A 21,311-nucleotide genomic window follows, 5' to 3' on the forward strand; every position below is an offset into this window, starting at 1 on the left:
GCACCAACAATCAAATCTACCAGCCCGAGTCGTTAGTGTAATTGTGATGGGGGGCGGGGGGTCACAAGTACATAGTTACCTATTACAGCCAAATTACGATTGATTTCAACTTTTGACAATTTTTCAGTATATAATAATTTGCTATATAGCAAGAAATAATATATATATTTTTGGCTGAGCCTTAAAACAGACTATGTCAGGATGAGCAGGCTTCCCCATGGCGCAGTTGTCAATTGATTGTTGGCGTCCCCGACCCGACCATGATGGCCACATACCTCTCAGCAACCACGTTGGAAAATTGGGTGAGGCTGGCCCCAAACGTGTACTCACCTATATGTACTCACCTATATGTGCTTGCAGGATCGAGCATTGACTCTTGGATCCCGCCTTTCTAGCTATCGGTTGTTTACAGCAATGACTCCTGTCCCATTTCCCTATCATACCTAGTTTTAAAAGTATGAATAGTATTTGCTTCCACAACCTGTTCCCCAAGTGCATTCCATTTTTCTACTACTCTCACGCTAAAAGAAAACTTCCTAACATCTCTGTGACTCATCTGAGTTTCCAGTTTCCACCCATGTCCCCTCGTTCTGTTATTATTACGTGTGAACATTTGATCTATTTCCACTTTGTCAATTCCCCTGAGTATTTTATATGTCCCTATCATATCTCCTCTCTCCCTTCTTTTCTCTAGTGTCGTAAGGTTCAGTTCCTTCAGCCGCTCTTCATATCCCATCCCTCGTAGCTCTGGGACAAGCCTCGTCGCAAACCTCTGAACCTTCTCCAGTTTCTTTATGTGTTTCTTCAGGTGGGGGCTCCATGATGGCGCGGCATACTCTAAGACGGGTCTCACGTAGGCAGTGTAAAGCGCCCTAAAAGCTTCCTCATTTAGGTTTCTGAATGAAGTTCTAATTTTCGCCAGTGTAGAGTACGCTGCTGTCGTTATCCTATTTATATGTGCCTCAGGAGTTAGATTGGGTGTCACATCCACTCCCAGGTCTCTTTCTCGAATCGTTACAGGTAGGCTGTTCCCCTTCATTGTGTACTGTCCCTTTGGTCTCCTGTCACCTGATCCCATTTCCATAACTTTACATTTACTGGTGTTAAACTCCAGTAGCCATTTCTCTGACCATCTCTGCAGCCTGTGTAAGTCCTCTTGGAGGATCCTACAATCCTCGTCTGTCACAACTCTTCTCATTAATTTTGCGTCATCTGCAAACATTGACATGTATGATTCCACTCCTGTAAACATATCATTTACGTAAATTAGAAAGAGGATTGGTCCCAGCACCGATCCTTGAGGTACTCCACTTGTTACTGTTCGCCAGTCCGACTTTTCGCCCCTTACCATTACCCTCTGGCTCCTTCCTGTTAGGTAGTTCTTCACCCATACTAGGGCCTTTCCGCTTACTCCTGCCTGCCTCTCAAGTTTGTATAGCAGTCTCATGCGTGTGTGTGTGTGTGTGTGTGTGTGTGTGTGTGTGTGTGTGTGTGTGGGTGTGTGTGTGTGTGTGTGGGTGTGTATGTGTGTGTGTGTGTGTGGGTGTGGGTGTGTGTGTGTGTGTGTGTGTGTGTGTGGGTGTGGGTGTGTGTGTGTGTGTGAGTGTGTGTGTGTGGGTGTGTGTGGGTGTGTGTGTGTGTGGGTGTGTGTGGGTGTGGGTGTGTGTGTGTGTGGGTGTGGGTGTGGGTGTGTGTGGGTGTGTGTGGGTGTGGTTGTGTGTGTGTGTGTGTGTGTGTGTGGGTGTGTGTGTGTGTGTGTGTGTGTGTGTGTGTGTGTGTGTGTGTGTGTGTGTGTGTGTGTGACCATACAAGAGGTAATCACAAGAGAGAAAAAGAACAAATATTGACGCCTGTATCGCATTCTCTTTCCCCTTGAGTGGCTGAATTCACTTTTCATAATTGTTCATGAACTCTTAATCACATATTCTGATAATTATGACTTTCCCCACATAAGCTGCTCCCGGCCGTGAAGCACTCGGCACAATTTAAAAAACAGGGGAAAAATACGGAAATGTTATGGTGGTGGTCGGGAAGCCAACAGTAATTGTATAAAGATACTTTATTGTAAAACACGAACTGGTAACTCACCCACTCCAGCTAACCATATTGGGCTCATTTTTCCAATGGTGATTAAAATATTTTTTTGGGTATTTTGGTGAGCGCTGAGCCATATTTTGTATGTCCGATATATTACATGCAAACAAACGTGCGTTAATACATAAATACATGTATGGATTTAATATCTGTGCATGTATATTAAATATGTATATGTTATTTTGAGGTTATGTTGAGATGATTTCGGGGCTTAGCGTCCCCTCGGCCCGGTCCTCGACCAGACCTCCTTTTTGTTACACATCCCTAGTGAGGAAGCCCGTAGTAGCTGTCTTAACTACCAGGTACCTATTTACTGCTAGGTGAACAGGTGCATCAGGGTGAAGGAAACTCTGCCCATTTGTTTCCGCCTCCACCGGGTATCAAACCCGGAACCTTAGGACTACGAATCCCGAGCGCTATCCACTCAGTCGTCAGGCCCCATACGTGTATACATATTTATGTATGCTTCTGTAGGCATCCATCAGTCTCAGGAGACTATGGAGTTGGGCTCTGGTTGCCGGTCTGAGTGGCCTCTCCAGGGCGCAAAGCCTGGGTAGGTTGATATGGAGGAGAAGCTGTTACCCAAGCAGCAGGTCCCCCCCTCCCCCTCCCCACGGCGCCGAAAGTCTCCAATGGAAAGGCAAAAGCCAATACGATTGGTTCCAGCGCCGTCGCGGGAACTGTGAGCTCCGGAGTTGACCTCGAAGTTGGTGAAATAAGACACAGGAACTCCAAACCCGGAGACCGTCGTGGTCGGGGCCGGAGAAGATCCACCCCAGCAAGGGCAAGAACGACCCCAGCAAGGGCAAGAACGACCCCAGCAAGGGCAAGAACGACCCCAGTAAGGGCAAGAACGACCCCAGCAAAGGCAAGAACGACCCCAGCAAGGGGAAGAACCACCCCAGCAAGGGCAAGAACGACCCCAGCAAGGGCAAGAACGACCCCAGCAAGGACAAGAACGACCCCAGCAAGGGCAAGAACGACCCCAGCAAGGGGAAGAACGACCCCAGCAAGGGCAAGAACGACCCCAGCAAGGGCAAGAACGACCCCAGCAAGGGCAAGAACGACCCCAGCAAGGGCAAGAACGACCCCAGCAAGGGCAAGAACGACCCCAGCAAGGGCAAGAACGACCCCAGCAAGGGCAAGAACGACCCCAGCAAGGACAAGAACGACCCCAGCAAGGGCAAGAACGACCCCAGCAAGGGCAAGAACGACCCCAGCTTCCTGAAGCAGAGCCTGGGGGGCCGCACCAGCCCCAGGAGGTGGACGACCCGGTCCCGCACCTACGGGTTCCTGACAGAGATCGTCACAGCCCCCTATCACCCGAGGCCCGCTTCCTTCATGACCCAGCAGAAGGAAGAGCAATAATTATTAAACATAACAATTATTATTATAATAATTATTATAATAATAATATGATAAATTAATAATTATCACTCTTACATACAAATAATAAGATCAATATTCACACATGCATAAAAGCAGTCATATGTACACACACATACGTATACATCTGTTGGAGCTGAATGTGACAAAGGCTGTTGGGCCTGATCGAATCTCACCATGGATACTAAAGGAAGGTGGAGAAGCACTAAGTGTGCCACTTTCTATGGTGTATAACAGGTCACTGAAAACAGGAGACTTACCAGAAAGTTGGAAGACAGCTAACGTGGTCCCAATATACAAGAAGGGTGACAGGCAAGAGGCACTGAACTACTGGCCAGTTTCCCTAACTTGTATACCATGCAAGGTGATGGAGAAGATCGTGAGGAAAAGGCTCATGAGCATCTGGAGGGAAATAACTTTGTAACGCACCACCAACATGGGTTCAGAGATGGTAAATCGTGCCTCACAGGTTTAATAGAATTTTATGACTAGGCAATACAAATTAGGCAAGAAAGAGAAGGGTGGGCAGACTGCATTTTCCTGGACTGCCAGAAAGCCTTTGACACAGTACCCCATAAAAGGCTGTTAAAAAAGTTGGAGCAACAGGCAGGAGTAAAAGGGAAGGTGCTCCAGTGGATAAGGGAGTATTTAAGCAACAGGAAGCAGCGAGTAACTGTGAGGGGAAAGTCATCAGAGTGGCGAGATGTCACCAGCGGAGTCCCACAGGGCTCAAGACTTGGACCCATCCTGTTTCTAATATATGTGAACGATCTTCCGGAGGGTATAGACTCATTCCTCTCAATGTTTGCTGATGATGCAAAATTTATGAGAAGAATCAAGACAGATGAAGATAGACAGAGACTACAGGATGACCTCGACGAACTGGAGGAATGGTCTAGAAAATGGCTGCTAAAGTTCAACTCAGGAAAGTGTAAAGTAATGAAATTAGGCGAAGGGAGCAGAAGGCTGAACACAAGGTACCATCTGGGAGGTGAAATCCTGCAAGAGTCAAATAGAGAGAAATATCTGGGGGTTGATATCACACCGAACCCGTCCCCAGAGGCCCACATCAAAAGAATATCATCAGTGGTATATGCTAGACTGGCCAACATAAGAACTGCCTTTAGAAACTTGTGTAAGGAATCGTTTAGGACCCTGTATACCACTCATGTCAGACCAATCCTAGAATATGCAGCTCCAGCCTGGACTCCATACCTAGTTAAACAGAAGACAAAGTTAGAGAAGATTCAGCGGTATTCCATCAGCCTCGTTCCGGAACTGAGAGGAATTATCTACGAGGAAAGGCTAAAGGAGCTGGACCTCACTTCTCTGGAAAACAGAAGAGTAAGGTTGAGACATGATAACCACTTACAAAATTCTCAGGGGAATTGATAGGGTGGACAAAGACAATCTCTTCAGCACTGGTGGGACACGAACAAGGGGACACAGGTGGAAACTTAGTACCCAGATGAGCCACAGAGACATAAGAAAGATTTTTTTCAGTGTCAGAGTAGTTAATAAATGGAATGCATTAGGCAGTGATGTGGTGGAGGCTGACTCCATACACAGTTTCAAATGTAGATATGATAGAGCCCAATAGGCTCAGGAATCTGTACACCAATTGATTGACGGTTGAGAGGCGGGACCAAAGAGCCAGAGCTCAACCCCCGCAAGCACAGCCAGGTGAGTACATGCAAAAAATATCATACGCGTTCATTAGACCATACACATGTACGTTAAAGCATGTATTGGTGCGGACACACACACACACACACACACACACACACACACACACACGGACAACCATGCCCAGCAGTTCAAGTTACTGATCACCTGATCACACGCACTCGGCGGAGGCAGGAAACAAGAGACATGAGCGACGCGCGGCACAAACAACACATTTTTGTATTCAGAGGTAAAAGTCAATCAGGTTCTGAAGCCAGGCGTCGTCGTCGTCGGCGTCGTCGTCGTCGTTGACGTCGGCGGCGGCGTCGCGGGGTGAATGCCCAGGTGTTTCCTGCCCGGGTATTCACCGGGCAGGAAGCTAAGGAACAATTCCCTGAGCTCTTCGGCCACTCACTGTGAGTTATAAATATTTGTTGAAGACTGAACGCTTAACATTTCTAGGTGTGAGTGTAGCCTGGAGGGTGTCACGGGGAGAGAGAGAGAGAGAGAGAGAGAGAGAGAGAGAGAGAGCGAGCGAGAGAGAGAGAGAGAGAGCGAGAGAGAGAGAGAGAGAGAGAGAGAGAGAGAGAGAGAGAGAGAGAGACAGAGAGACAGAGAGACAGAGAGAGAGAGAGAGAGAGAGAGAGAGAGAGAGAGAGAGAGAGAGAGAGAGAGAGAGAGAGAGACAGACAGACAGAGAGAGAGAGAGAGAGAGAGAGAGACAGAGAGAGAGAGAGAGAGAGAGAGAGAGAGAGAGAGAGAGAGAGAGAGAGAGAGAGAGAGAGAGAGAGAGAGAGAGAGGGGTGGAGACTGACATTCCAATCCTTGCACAATTTATGGGAAAAGACACGATGGGCTCACACGATACGGACTAATGGGGTTTAATTTGGTTAATGACGCAGGCTATACCCGACTCTCCGTCACCCGGGGATAAAGGTGCGTTTAGAGGGGAGTAGGAGGGTTGCGATGCGTCGCTGATGGAGACGTTGATCATTACAAGGATGACCTACTTCCAACAAGGCGCTCTCCCTCGGGACTCACTTGTTCCCTCATTGCTGGAATTCGGTAATTGAGAGTCACAGACCCATGTATAAATTTTGGCGAAAATGTTTGTCTTCCATTTTTAAGGCATCTAGGGATGCGTACCTATTTTCCAGGTCCAGGTTTTGTGTTGGGCAGCGTGACGACGCCCCCCCGCTGAGCCTCTTTTGGCGCGCAATTGGTGGCGGGAACTTTCAATGGTGCCTCGCTCGGCTCCCACGACTCTTCGTCTGGTTTTCAGTTTAGTCGTTCATCGGTTTTCCAGAACTGAGTGTATTTGAAGACTCTTTTGAGCTTTCTCCGGAAACCCAAAGTTGTTTACCTTTGTATGCATCAGCTCAGCTGGTACACAGGCTAAACATCTAGGAAACAGAGCAAGTGTGTCATGCCAACCACAACAAGGAAGCAGAACTAACACAATGACCATTAGAGCAAAGCACATATTGCCACTTTCTTCCTCTGCCAAACAATGGGCCCCGTCGCCGCCTCCTTGGCCACTTGTCGTACGTGTATGCACAAGAGGCGCGCAGTAACCAGGGGCCAGATTCACGAAAGCACTTACGCAAGCACTTACGAACGTGTACATCTTTTCTCAATCTTTGGCGGCTTTGTTTCCAATTATTGAACAGTTAATGAGCTCCGAAGCACCAGAAAGCTGTTTATAACAATAACAACAGTTGAATGGGAAGTGTTCATGCTTGTAAACTGTTTAATAAATGTAACCAAAGCCGTCAAAGATTGAGGAAAGATGTATAGGTTCGTAAGTGCTTGCGTAAGTGCTTTCGTGAATCTGGCCCCAGTGGTTTCGTCTACATTCATTGGTGATCAGTGTAGAGTTAACATTGACCAAGAGCGAAGAGAGACTGTAAAGGTTAATCTATACACCATGAACCATATGGCCAGGGTTCATCTCATCAACGTCAGGTAAGAGGCAAATGTCAGATCTCTGAACTATAAAGTGGGGTTGTTGGGGCAGGTGTTGGGATGTGTCGGGGTAGATGTTGGGGCAGGTGTTGGGATGTGTCGGGGTAGATGTTGGGGCAGGTGTTGGGATGTGTCGGGGTAGATGTTGGGGCAGGTGTTGGGATGTGTCGGGTAGATGTTGGGGCAGGTGTTGGGATGTGTCGGGGTAGATGTTGGGGCAGGTGTTGGGATGTGTCGGGGTAGATGTTAGGATGTTTCGGGGCAGGTGTTGGGATATGTTGGGGTAGGTGTTGGGATATGTCGGAGCAGGTGTTGGGATGTTTCGGGGCAGGTGTCCGGGTAAGTGTTGGGGCAGGTGTCCGGGTAGGTGTTGGGGCAGGTGTCCGGGTAAGTGTTGGGGCAGGTGTCGGGGCAGGTGTTGGGGGCAGGTGTCGGGGCAGGTGTTGGGGGCAGGTGTCGGGGCAGGTGTTGGGGCAGGTGTTGGGGCAGGTGTCATAAGAACACAAGAATCACCGAAACTACAGTAGGCCTGTTGACCCATACGTTGGCGCTCCTGTTTACATCCATTGAAATTCATGTATATGTTTAACCTACGCTTGAAACAACCAAGGCGTCCCACGTCTATTGATCCCCCGGTAATTTGTTCCACAAATCAACAACTCTCCCTCCAAACCAGTATTTACCCAGGTCTTTCCTAAATCTAATCTTATGCAATATTTAACCATTGTTTCGTGTTCTATTATGTGTGGATATATTTAATACCTTATTAATATCTCCCTTGTTATGTCCATTCATCCACTTGTTCAATTATGTCACCCCTAATTTTTCGTCTTTCTAGATAATATAAATTATGTTTTTTTAATTTCTCATCATCATCACATGGAAGGTTTCTAATTAGCGGGATTAACCTTGTCATTGTCGTTGTCATTCACTTGAACGCTAAACGCGTTCAAGTGAATTTATGTCCATTCTAAAGTAACGCGACCAAAACCCGACTGTATAAGCTAAACGGAGCCTAACAAGAGCAAGATATATAGCTGAAGAATAATGAAGGTGTTTTATTGCTTACGCTTCTAGAAATATATCTAGTGTCCTATTTGCCTTATTTCGAACATTTATGTATTGGTTTTTGCCTTTAAATTCTTTATAATCATGACCCCCAGAACATTTTCACAATCAGGCTTCGCAATCTCAACACCATCCAACTGATATCCTGTAACTCTACCTTATAGTAAAGACTTCTGAGTATATTTCCTGCCCCATTTCCGTATCGTCGGTAAATTTGCAAATATTGTTGCTCAGTCCTGATTCTAAATCATTTATATATTATAAACAACAGAGGTCCCAGGCCAGAGCCTTGAGGCACTCCTCTTACAATGGTTTCCCACTCTGACTTAACTCTATGTATACTAACTTTTTGTTTCCTTTGACACAACCACGCCCTAATCCAACTTAAGACAGCACCCCCAGCACCGTGAGCCTCTATCTGTTGAATCAAGTTATCTTATAGTATTGTATCTAAACCTTTCCTGAAGTCAAGCAACACGTCATAAACCTTTCCTCTTCAACTGGCTCATTTATGCTGGGATAAAATGATAGCAAATATGCTATTGAGATGGCCTTATTAAAATCATATTGTGGATAATTTATTAATCTATTTTTTCAAGATGTAGACGAATGGTTTTGAAATTATAGATTCAAGCAATTTTCCCCACAATAGACGTTTAGCTAATTGGCCGAAAGTTCGACGCGTGATCTCTCTCTTTTCTTAAAAATTAGTACCACATTAACAATCCTCCACGACTCCGGCACTCTGCCTGAATCTATTGATATAATAAAATACCCAAGACAAGGACTCACAAAGCTTTTCTTCATATTCCTTAAGCACCCTGGCAAACACCTCGTCCGGCCCTTGGGATGTGTTTGGCTTGAGTTTTTCTATTTGTTTAATAACTTCCTCCCTGGTAACCACTAATCAACCTGTCCTCTTCACCACAAATATAGATTTGCTCTGCTGAAGGCATAATATTAAGTTCTTCTTTAGTAAATACAGAGACAAAATACTTATTTAAAATACTACACATCTCTGTCATTATCAGTTATCTGGCCTGAGTTTTTAATGGACCTGTCTTTCCCCTGATCCTTCTTTGATATAACTTAAAAGCCCTTAAGGAGTTGTCTTAGCCTCCCTTGCTGTTAATACCTCATAGCTTATTTTTGCTGTCCTTATTCCTGTCTTTGACATGTCTGACTAGTTTGACACATTCGTGTTCGAGATTGATTTCCCTATTATTAATCCTTTTGTACAAAGGTTTCTTTTTTAAGTATTAAGTCTCTTTAGGCCCATAGTTATCCATTTGAGACATGTCGCATGGCACATATTAAGGAAAGGATCGGGGCAAGAGTCTGGGCAGGAGTCGGGGCAAGAGTCGGGGCAAGAGTCGGGGCAAGAGTCGGGCCAAGAGTCTGGGCAGGAGTCGGGGCAGGAGTTGGGGCAAGAGTCGGGGCAAGAGTCGGGGCAAGAGTCTGGGCAGGAGTTGGGGCAAGAGTCGGGGCAAGAGTCGGTAAGAGTCGAGGTGAGAGTCAGATCAAGAGTCGGGACAAGAGTCGGGGCAAGCGTTAAGGCAAGAGTCGGGTCTGGAAGTAAGCTCATTAATATGGCAGAAAATGGAAGAGAAAGCCGGGCGGTTAGCGAAAAAATTGAGAAACAAAAAGTGGAGCAAATCACTGCAACAAGCAACGGAACACTGCGGCACTGCGGCGGGTAGCGGGGCACTGCGGCGGGTAGCGGGGCACTGCGGCGGGTAGCGGGGCACTGCAGCAGGTAGCGGGGCACTGCGGCGGGTAGCGGGGCTCTGCGGCGGGTAGCGGGGCACTGCGGCGGGTAGCGGGGCACTGCAGCGGGTAGCGGGGCACTGCGGCGGGTAGCGGGGCACTGCAGCAGGTAGCGGGGCACTGCGGCGGGTAGCGGGGCACTGCGGCGGGTAGCGGTGCACTGCGGCGGGTAGCGGGGCACTGCAGCAGGTAGCGGGGCACTGCGGCGGGTAGCGGGGCACTGCGGCGGGTAGCGGGGCACTGCGGCGGGTAGCGGGGCACTGCAGCGGGTAGCGGGGCACTGCAGCGGGTAGCGGGGCACTGCGGCGGGTAGCGGGGCACTGCAGCAGGTAGCGGGGCACTGCGGCGGGTAGCGGGGCACTGCGGCGGGTAGCGGGGCACTGCAGCGGGTAGCGGGGCGGGTAGCGGGGCACTGCGGCGGGTAGCGGGGCACTGCAGCAGGTAGCGGGGCACTGCGGCGGGTAGCGGGGCACTGCGGCGGGTAGCGGGGCACTGCGGCGGGTAGCGGGGCGGGTATCGGGGCGGTAGCGGGACAGGTAGCGGGGCACTGTGGCAGGTAGCAGGGCGGGTAGCGGGGCAGGTAGCAGGGCGGGTATCGGGGCGGGTATCGGGGCGGTAGCGGGGCAGATAGCGGGGCAGGTAGCAGGGCGGGTAGCAGGGCAGGTAGCGGGGCAGGTAGCAGGGCGGGTATCGGGGCGGGTAGCGAGGCACTGTGGCAGGTAGCGGGGCGGATAGCGGAGCAGGTAGCAGGGCGGGTAGCGGGGCAGGTAGCAGGGCGGGTATCGGGGCGGGTAGCGGGGCGGGTATCGGGGCGGTAGCGGGGCGGGTAGCGGGGCGGGTAGCGGGGCTGGTAGCGGGGCACTGCGGCGGGTAGCGGGGCGGTAGCGGGGCGGGTAGCGGGGCGGGTAGCGGGGCGGGTAGCGGGGCGGGTAGCGGAGCGGTAGCGGAGCGGTAGCGGGGCGGGTAGCGGGGCGGGTAGCCTCCAGCCAGTCACCGTCGTGTAACAAAGAACGCGCCCTGGCTGCTCCCACAGATATGAACCCTGATATCACCTTAATTGGACCCGTCCCGCCCTGATACCATCTTCCTTTTTCACTACTGCACTTATCTCAATCTGGCCTTCTGATTATTCTCCTTCATTCCATCTCTGTTATGCCATCCTGTCATAACACACATATAACAAGATATTTGTACCGGAATCGAAGATTAAATTGTGGAAAGCAGCCGCCCCACGACTGAATTGTGACCCCGTTGAGAACAGAGTCCGGACACAATGGTGCACCGACCACGACCCGGACTCTGGCTTAAAAAAGGGGGGGATTTTCGCTCGGCCAAACGAGACAGATGAAGCGATATTTAACGTATATGGCTATTATTGTATCAGACGACAAAGCTGCCACGGAGCCCCAAAAGACTTACAGCTGGCTGAGTCCAGTGTGGAAACGTGTAATCAGGAGACCTTTTGCGCTCTCCCCCTCCCCCACTTCCCCCCTCCACACCCGGGGCCAAGTGGACATGTCGTGCGGCTATTGTTGTTGTTTATATAGGGGATAGGAGGGGGTGGGGGGTGATGCTGGCTCCACGGAGCTGGCTGACTGGCTGGCTGCCTAGCTGGTCGCCTCTCCGGCTTGTTGGTAGGCTTGCTGGCCGGCTACCTCATTGGATAGCTGGCTGGCTGGCTGGCTGGCTGGCTGGCTGGCTGGCTGGCTGGCTGGCTGGCTGGCTGGCTGGCTGGCTGTCTGGCTGGCTGCCCGAGACTCACTGCCTTGCTCGCTTTTGTTTTATTGTTGTGTTGAAGATGTTGTGAGTTTACCAGGCATGCATGTACACATGCGCTCATTCACAACCTGTACACGTTGGTACTGAACAATATTACACTCACACACATATATACATACATATTCATAATTTGTAGAGAGAGAATACCGTGATAAATAGAATTCTGACACAATACATGAGGGACTACACAACAAATACATGCAAAGAGTTGAAGAAAGATTTACGCCGCCCTAAGATATAATCCAGATAAAATAAATAACAGTATAGAACAAATAACGAGAGCACACACACACACACACACACACACACACACACACACACACACACACACACACGCACACGCACACACACACACACACACACACACACACACACTCAAGCTACAGGAATGGTCGAACAAATGGTTGTTTGAGTTTAACCCAAGCAAATGCAATATAATGAAGATAGGTGTAGGGAGCAGGAGACCAGACACAAGGTATCATTTGGGAGATGAAATACTTCAAGTCAGAGAGAGAGAGAAAGACCTGGGGGTTGATATCACGCCAGACCTGTCCCCTGAAGCTCATGTCAAGAGGATAACATCAGCAGCATATGCCAGGTTGGCTAACAGAAGAACGACCTTTAGAAACTTGTGTAAGGAATCTTTCAGAACTTTGTATACCACATATGTCAGAAAGATCCTGGGGTATGTGGCTCCAGCACGGAGTCCATATCTAATCAAGCATAAGACTAAACTCGAAAAGGTTCAAACGGTTGCCACCAGACTAGTACTCGGGCTGAGTGGTATGAGCTACGAGGAGAGACTACGGGAACTAAACCTCACGTCGCTGGAAGACAGAAGAGTTAGGGGGGGGGACATGATCACCACATGCAAGATTCTCAAAGGAATTGATAGGGTAGGTAAGGAAATGCTATTTAACACAAGGAGCACACGGACTAGAGGACACAGGGGGAAATTAAGTGCCCAAATGAGCCACAGAGATATTAGAAAGAATTTTTTTTAGTGTCAAAGTGGTTGACAAATGGAATGCACTAGGCAGTGATGTGGTGGAGGCTGACTCCATACACAGTTTCAAGTGTAGATATGATAGAGCCCAATAGGCTCAGGAACCTGTACACCAATTGATTGACAGTTGAGAGGCGGGACCAAAGAGCCAGAGCTCAACCGCCGCAAGCACAAATAGGTGAGTACAATTAGGTGAGTACACATACACACACACACACACACACACACACACACACACACACACACACACACACACACACACACACACACACACACACACACACACACACACACACAAATATAATATAATATATATGAGAGAGAGAGGCTGCAGGAACGCGCAAGCCATAAATCACTAAGAACTCTATATGACCCGACCAGGATTCGAACCCATGACGTTCAGGATCACCCCTAAACGTGATGAAATGTTAAAAAAGAAACAAGAAACCAAAAGGATGAGACAATTCCAAAGGGGTTTCCTTCAGAATATCAAGCAAAGATCTGAGAGAAGACAGGGCCATCAAAACCGAGAGAGGATACGTAACTGATAATGACAAAGAAGGTAGTAGTACTTTAAATAAGTACTTTTGCTTACATGATGCTTGTAGCTAAACAAATCTATGTAGGCAGTGAAGAGGGCAAGATGACTAGTTTACTGGTTACCAGAGATGAATAAACAAATAGAAAAATTCACACCAAACAAGTCTCCAGGGTCAGACGAGGTATTAGCCTGGGTACTTAAAGAGTGCAAAGAAGAGCTCAGTGAGCCCTTGTCTTGCATGTTTACTAAATCAGTGGAGTGGAGCAGAAGACCGAATGCTTGCAGGCTTGCAAATATGGTGCTGAATTTGAAGAAAGAAGATAGATAATTTGCGTCGAACTATCATCCAATTAGCTTAACGTGTATCGTAGGAAAATTACTTGAATCGATAATCGCAAAAACTATTCATTTACATGTTGAAAAATGTAGCTTAATAAAGGAGTCACAACGTGTTTTACGAAGGGCCACTCATGTTTGACAAATTTAATTCGTTCCGGTATACTTCAAACAGAAGTTCGCGGAAAGGATATCAACATTTCTATATCTTGACTTTAACGAGGCCTTTGATACTGTGCCTCGCGAAAAGCTCGTTAAAAAGCTTCAAGCCCATGGTATTGGGAGGATTATCCTAAGTTGGATTAGGGCTTGGTTCTGATGTAGTAAAGCAGGCCCTTCTCGCCACCGTTCCCAACGTCTAGAAACTGTCGCACTCTCCTAAACTGCCAGTGGACCCATGAATAGAAAATGGGACAGTTTGTCAATTTCGCGAGGCGCGACCATTTTCGAGTACGACAGTTTTTGGCCTTGGGTAAACTATACGTCAAAATGCGACGTGCTATTAGGGGCACGTGTTGACTAGTTGGCACAAATGGAGTTAAGTCCGAGAGGGAGACTATTGTAGATGGTGTGCCCCGGGGCGCTGTCCTGGGACCTCAGTTGTTTACCATGCATATAAACGATTTAGACGCAGGATTGAACAGCAGCATTTGTAAATTTACATATATATTATATATATGTAAATTATATTAATATATAAATATATATTATCCAGAATGACGAAGGGTGACATGACTGGAGTATTTAAATAGATGAAAGAGTATTACACAGGGATATAAATGATTTAAATTTATCAACCCAAGATAGAAGTCGAAACAATGGATATAAACGGGATAGGTTTAGATTCTGGAAAGGCTTGGATAAATACTGGTTTAGATTTACGGAACATATTACCAGGGAGCACAATAGACGCTGGAGTGGCTGGATTGTTTCAAGCGTAGGGTAGACATATATATGGATGAGTTTGGGTGGATGTAAATAGGAGCTGCCTCGTGTGGACCAATAGACCTTCAGCAGTTCCATTTATTTTATGATAGCATGTTATTTCTAATTATCTCCTTCCAGCTATATCCAACTTGTTATTATCCCTCTCTAACCACTATCTAATCTTGATTATACATCTTTAATCAGCATCCAATCCCATTACCCCTCTACAATCTATATCCCATGCTTCCTTACCACCTCTGGGCTCGAATGATATTTATTTTTGTATAATGATAAATTTTTCAAATTTTTGGGAGAGAGGACGTCGATATTTAAACCCATATATAATGTAAGGAAATTCGTTTTCAACAAGAGTACTTCTGAGAAATGGCATTCATATATGTTGGAGTGTATCTGGAAGTGTATGTGGGAGTGTATCTGGAAGTGTATGTGGGAGTGTATGAGTGTATGTGGAGAGTTTGACTGTAGTGAAACTATTCTGAATGGACAAATGTAGATGAGAAGATAAGCGTATGATTATTGCTCATATCATATAGATATAAATAGGTCGTCGTAAATAGGTACCATTGAGTATTCACCTTGGGAGAGGCCTTTACCAGAGGGTGTAGATGGAAGTCGAACACCCACATGGCCTCCAAACGACCAGTTGGTAGAGCCTGAGGGACTCTGAGAGGTAACCTTCCAGTGTAATACACACAGAAATCACAATAGCGTGATGCATCAAATGAACAAATCCACAAGGGCCGTGACGAGGATTCGAACGTTCGTCCGAGAGCATCCCAGATGCTGCCTTACGTCTGTCAGTCATTAAGTCAGTCGATTAAGGCAGCGTCTGGGATGCTCTCGGACACAGGTTCGAATCCTCGTCACGGCCCTTGTGGATTTGTTCCAGTGTAATAGTTAAGTACATAGCTAGTGTACAGGGGGAGCTGCTAGATGCTGGCTCCAAACTCTGCTTCAGGGGCAGCGATTGAAGCTGGGGTACGAGAGCTAAAGCTCAACCCAGATAACATACACAAAGTAGAACAAGGGACCAAACTTTGAAATGAGTGAAAATGTGCTGGAAAAAATGAACCTAACGACCCCTCAAGAGGAGGAAGTAATTACAGGACTAAACCACTGGCAACTTCAACACTTATTATAGATTGGTTCATTGTCAGCCTGGACATGACTGCTTCAGTCTCACTGTTGGCAACAATGGTTCATTGTCGCTCTAGACATGATTGCTTCACTATTACTGTTGACATGAGTCGTTCATTGTCACTATAGACTTCACTGGGTCATTGTCACTGTTGACATGACTGGTTCATAATTACTGTAGTCATGACTGGTATAGTGGCATTGTTGATATGACTAGTTTATTGCCATTGTTGACATAACTAGTTCATTGTCATTGTTGACATGACTGGTCTATTGTCAATGTTGACATAACTGGTTCTTGTCACTGTTGACATAACTGATTCCTTGTCATTATTGACATGTCAACAATGACAATGAACCAGTTATGTCACCGGTGACAAGATCCATTTATGTCAAGAATGACACTAAACCAGTCATGCCAAGGAACCAGATGTCAACAATGACTCTGAACCAGTTATTTCTGGTTCATTATCACTGTAGTCATGACTGGTTCATTGTTATTATTGTCATGTCTGTTTAAGTGTCATTGTTGTCATGATTAGTGTAGCTCTGGATCAACATTACTGGAGACGTGACTGCTTCATCGTCACTGTCATGTTTGTCTCATTTTCGTTTAACAATTATCTTCATCAACTTCCTTTTCCGCTTCTGTAATACAGTATAGGAAATTATTTCCGGGTGATGTGGTGGAGTTCGCGGAGTTAAGAGAGTGAATCATTTCTCATCAAAGTGTTAAGAGACACTTATAATGAAAGAATAAAGTGAGGACAAACACACGCATGCACACTCTTCCACTGAACACTTTATTGAACATGTAAAACCATCAATAAAAATACAAAGAGCTGTTATCACAACTGGTTACAGGTTTGGAGGCCACAAAGCCGCACCAGTGAACAGGATGGAGTAGGTGCACAGTCCTCTCACCTACCCTCTCCCTTTACTCTCTCTCTATCTCTCTCTCTCTCTCTCTCTCTCTCTCTCTCTCTCTCTCTCTCTCTCTCTCTCTCTCTCTCTCTCTCTCTCTCTCTCTCTCTCTCTCTCTCGCTCTTGCTCTCGCTCTTGCTCTCTATCTCTCTCTCTCTCTCTCTCTCTCTCTCTCTCTCTCTCTCTCTCTCTCTCTCTCTCTCTCTCTCTCTCTCTCTCTCTCTCTCTCTCTCTCTCTCTCTCTCTCGCTCTCTCTTCCGGCTCTCAGGACAGCTTGGCCGCTCCTTAACCTCGCAATCAACCCCAAGATCAAGAACCTTGTTTACGGGACGTACAGAAAAGCTGGATTATTATTTCATTTTTATTAATGTGAGCCAGAGAATGAATGGCAACATAAATTGGAATTAGATATTAGTGAAGAGGAGGAGCGTGAAGAGGAAAACATGTGTCCAGCAAGCTGCTGACTCCAGCAGAGAGAGAGAATCTTTGATCGTGTATACAGAATTAAAAGCCCCTTTGTTATTTCTTCCATTCCCTCCCCCCCCCTCCCCCACTTCCGTTTAAAAAAAAAAGATGGAAGATCCCCGGTCCGTCACTTACAAGTAACCCAAGTTTAGAGAATCAGGTCTAGCACATTAAATCAACTAGAGACAAGGAACACTCACTCCCTCTCTTCCTCATAAGAACACTTGCCCCCCCCCACACACACACACACACACACACACACACACACACACACACACACACACACACACACACACACACACACACACACACACACACACACACACACACGCACGCACGGACACACACATACTCACTAGGTGAGTACGTGTGTGCATACACATGTTTTTACACACAACACGCTGTGGTGTTGTGTGTTAATCATCAACTTTATGCAGATATGATGTGAACTTGATGAAACTTTATGTGAACATGATGTGATCATGATTAAGCTTGCTATGAACATAATGTAAACTTGACGTGAACATGACGTGAACATGACGGTCAACGGAGACTGCAATTGGCATGTTGAATGTGGAGGTTGTTGTTAATATAGATTGTTATGGCGCTCGTGTGCCTTGGCTAGAGTGAGAGGTATGGCTTTACTATTTGTGGCTGCAGGTTCGAGCTGTTAGCTCTTGGACCCCGCCTTTCTAATTGTCGGTTGTCTAATGTACTGACTCTCGACCTACTTTATTCTCTTGTATACTACATATATTTATCTCACACACACACACACACACACACACACACACACACACACACACACACACACACACACACACACACACACACACACATGCACGGACACACACACACACACACACACACACACACACACACACACACACACACACACACACACACACACACACACACACACACGGACACACACACACACCCTCCTTGTCCCATGTCTCAGGTTGTACGAAAATGGACAAAGTCTACCGTACAGAAGCTAAAGAGGGTTAGGTTACGCCTAGGACACATTGACAGCCAGGGTCGGTAGGAGACAGATCATCGATATTATGACATTCAATAAGTTAATATTATTCATATTACAGAGATACAATTATGGTCAAAGAAGCGTTAAATCCTACTGCAGAGGAGAGCCATGTACAATATGTACACAATAGGGGATAAAATGTACTCGTTTCAAGGGATAGTAGCGCGCGCTCTCCGGGCAGTTGGTGGTGGTGTGAGGTGCGTGTACCTGGGTCCGGGTAGCGGGCCCTTATCTGTCTGTCCTCAAGAGTACTGTCTTCTGTTTCTTGAATGGTCGTAGATACCAGTTGCACTACACCGGTGGCACTACACCGGTGGTACTACACCGGTGGTACTACACCGGTGGTACTACACCGGTGGTACTATACCAGTGGTACTATACCAGTGGTACTACACCGGTGGCACTACACTGGTGGCACTACACCGGTGGCACTACACTGGTGGCACTACACCGGTGGCACTACACCGGTGGCACTACACCGGTGGCACTACACTGGTGAGGACACTGGAAGACGGGTGGTGTCTCGCATAATACGCAGGGGCTGCACTAGGGAGGCTGTGTCGGCCGCTTCTGGTGGCAGGCGACGTCACACACACACACAGTTGCTGCTGCCTGTGGTGAAGACACGCTCATGGCGTGATGGTGATGTAGTGACGATGATGTCTCGTGTGGTGGTGGTGGGTCGGTAGGAGATGGTGGCGGGAGGGGGGGGGGCGGGCAGAAGGGGAGCGGGATACTAGAGTTGCGCCTGCTGGCTGCTGCTGCTGCTGCTGGCGGCTGCTGCTGCTGCTGCAGAATGGCCTCTGCTCCGCCCTGCTGGCCTTAAACACTGGCTCCCGTTTGGTTCCGGTGAAAGAGAAACATTTTTTTCATAATTTTTCCCCTGTATCTCCCACATTCCAGGATGTGGTTCTATGAAGTCCAGCTTTGCCGATCAATACGGCTGGACCAACCAAATGGTATGTGTCGTCCCAATCTCCTGCAGCTGGCCTCCTGCCACGCGCCCTCACAGCCCGCTGACGGGGCTTCTCAGCTGTGTATGACACACTCGCCAGACCTGAGTAAATACTGGCAGTGCTTTACTTTATGATTCCAAAACTAAATGAACTGCTTTGAGTCGGAATTAACGCATAGCGGAACTAAAGCCACAGCCAGAGTGGCGGGGTCGGGACGCGCGCCCTCAAGCTGGAGGGCCCTTGAGGAGGCCGGTGTGCGCTCCATGGAAAAACAACATAGCCGTGACAGCACCAGCACCGCCCGACCCACACCACCACCACATGGGAGACAAATTCCAGCTTACAGTCCATTACTGGAAGTTTGAGAGCCATCAGCACTGCTGCTCCTACCGGCAAAAGGGGGAAAAAAAGTCGAGGGGAAATTGCTCGCTGCCTTTCCAGAGCTTTGAGCTGTGCAATTTGGGTCTGAATTTGTCACATCGACGAACGGAGATCGTAGGGAAGATACTTGTAGTACCGCTGGCGGACGTCTTCCTGTCATTTCTGTACTCGGCTCAAATTCGAACACTTAAATACACACAGGAGCCGCTGCCTGAATACAAATTGAAAGTCTACCAATTCGACCTAAATTGTTATCTTTGTTAAGAATAATGAAACGATACTGGTTTTGAAGGGTGCCCCAGCAGGAGGAGCAGCAGCAGTAGCAGCAGCAACAGCCGACATCCCCCACCTCGCCCACGAAACATCTCTGTGCACTTTCAAAGGCCAAACCAAGAAAAATAAACATCCTTGACTATCCCGCGCCGTCACTGTTATCACTCCCGGCTCCTGTACAGTTGTGGCATGAATGCATAAGGAGGGATTATTTTTGAGGCGAGTCACGTTCACTCCACTGCCACACTATACCGGATCACAAAAGTTTTAAATACTGGAAGTCACAAGTTCACAGCTGCTCTGAATTACTGCAAATACCTGGCCTTTGTTAGCTCCCTGCAGCCTCCGACCCCAGTCTTGTGTGATCCACTTTTAAGGGCTGCAAGGGTGCAGGACCGGAATACCAATGAGTAGTTTTACTTTCAAGAGCTGTTGCTTTATTTTCCAGTGTAATTCACAGTGATAAAGCAAGTTATGAACACACAGTTTGTTTTTTTTTTCCTTCACTTTAACTGATTACGTGTTTATGTAAGACCCGGTGAGAAACACTGATTAATGCAGACTGTCCTGGGTATTTTCAGCACCTCAAGTGCGTGCTTCCTTAAGTAATTCCAGAGCTTTAAGTGGAGGGCGATGACTCGGGCGGGATAGAGCCAAATGTAGACCCGAGCATCTTAATGTTTCCGTCACTGGGACCAGTATCATGTCGGCGTCCTTGAGGTGTCAGCTGGCTGTCAGTGGTGGTGGGGGCCTTCCTGCTGAGTGCGTAGGGCCGCCCACGCCCTAGTCAAACCTACCATATCCCAGGTGAGAGGGTGACTTTGGGCCTTCCCTAGTGAGGCGTAATTGCAGATTGTGAGACTGCCTGGTCCCCTCAGTTGGCAGGGGTTTGGGGGGGCCCCTGCCATTTATTCCCCTGGTGAGTGTAAGAGGTCTTCCGGACCCTTACCACGCACGCTGGTGGTGGAGGTAGGCGTTGTTGACGTTGTGGTGTAGCGGGGTCATCGACGGGAAGGCGGCGGCGCTGACGGGCGTGGCGGAGCCCTGGCTGCGGAAGGGGTCGAGAGCGCCCGCAGAGTCGCAAGTGAGGTGCGCCGGTAGGAGGCTGGAGGTGTTGGAGCCCGCCAGGTTGGAGGATGAGGTGGATGAGGTGTCTCGGTGATGTCCCAGCTTGCTCTCCCCCGCAGCTCCTGACGAGGACGACGAGGAACTCTTAGTGGCGTTCTCCTCCTTCACCAGGACGGGCACGGAGATACGGCGAGGCGACGTGGCACTCTGCAAGAAAAGATCACGTCGTTAGTCATATGTCGCAAGCCGACACACCCAAGTCCAACTGGGTCTCTTGAACACAACAACTCCGTTATCGCTTTCCCTCTCTTCAGTGTTCAATAGCTATCCTCGCGGAATGGAGAGAAAGGAAGAGAGACAGAACGATTAAATACTACATAAATAAGACAAATACAACAAAACAAGAAATGGCAAACAAATATATAAATGATGTGGGAAAATTAAACACACACACACATATACACACATGTTCACACACTCGCGCACACACTTTCCTACGAGGAATGA

At 47.9% G+C, this 21,311-nt stretch overlaps 2 protein-coding genes across 2 annotated transcripts in view; both read right to left on the bottom strand.

Annotated features, from left to right (window-relative positions):
- Window positions 1-9,698: 9,698 nt before the first annotated feature.
- LOC123762495 (uncharacterized) lies at window positions 9,699-19,454 on the bottom strand. Its single transcript, XM_069332155.1, has 2 exons — window positions 19,427-19,454; window positions 9,699-10,966 (listed from the first exon to the last, which is right to left on the bottom strand). Exons 1-2 carry the CDS (start codon window positions 19,452-19,454, stop codon window positions 9,699-9,701), a joined length of 1,296 nt encoding a protein of 431 aa, XP_069188256.1.
- LOC123748593 (homeobox protein Nkx-2.1) overlaps window positions 16,850-21,311 on the bottom strand; it is an 87,164-nt gene continuing 82,702 nt past the window's right edge. Inside the window, exon 5 of the mRNA XM_069332518.1 lies at window positions 16,850-21,011. Within this exon, the coding sequence (XP_069188619.1) occupies window positions 20,682-21,011 (330 nt within the window). The 3' untranslated portion in view covers window positions 16,850-20,681. The remainder of the gene's footprint in view (window positions 21,012-21,311) is intronic.

Source organism: Procambarus clarkii, chromosome 27, assembly GCF_040958095.1.
Source record: "Procambarus clarkii isolate CNS0578487 chromosome 27, FALCON_Pclarkii_2.0, whole genome shotgun sequence".
In the NCBI taxonomy this organism is placed as follows: Eukaryota; Metazoa; Arthropoda; class Malacostraca; order Decapoda; family Cambaridae; genus Procambarus; species Procambarus clarkii.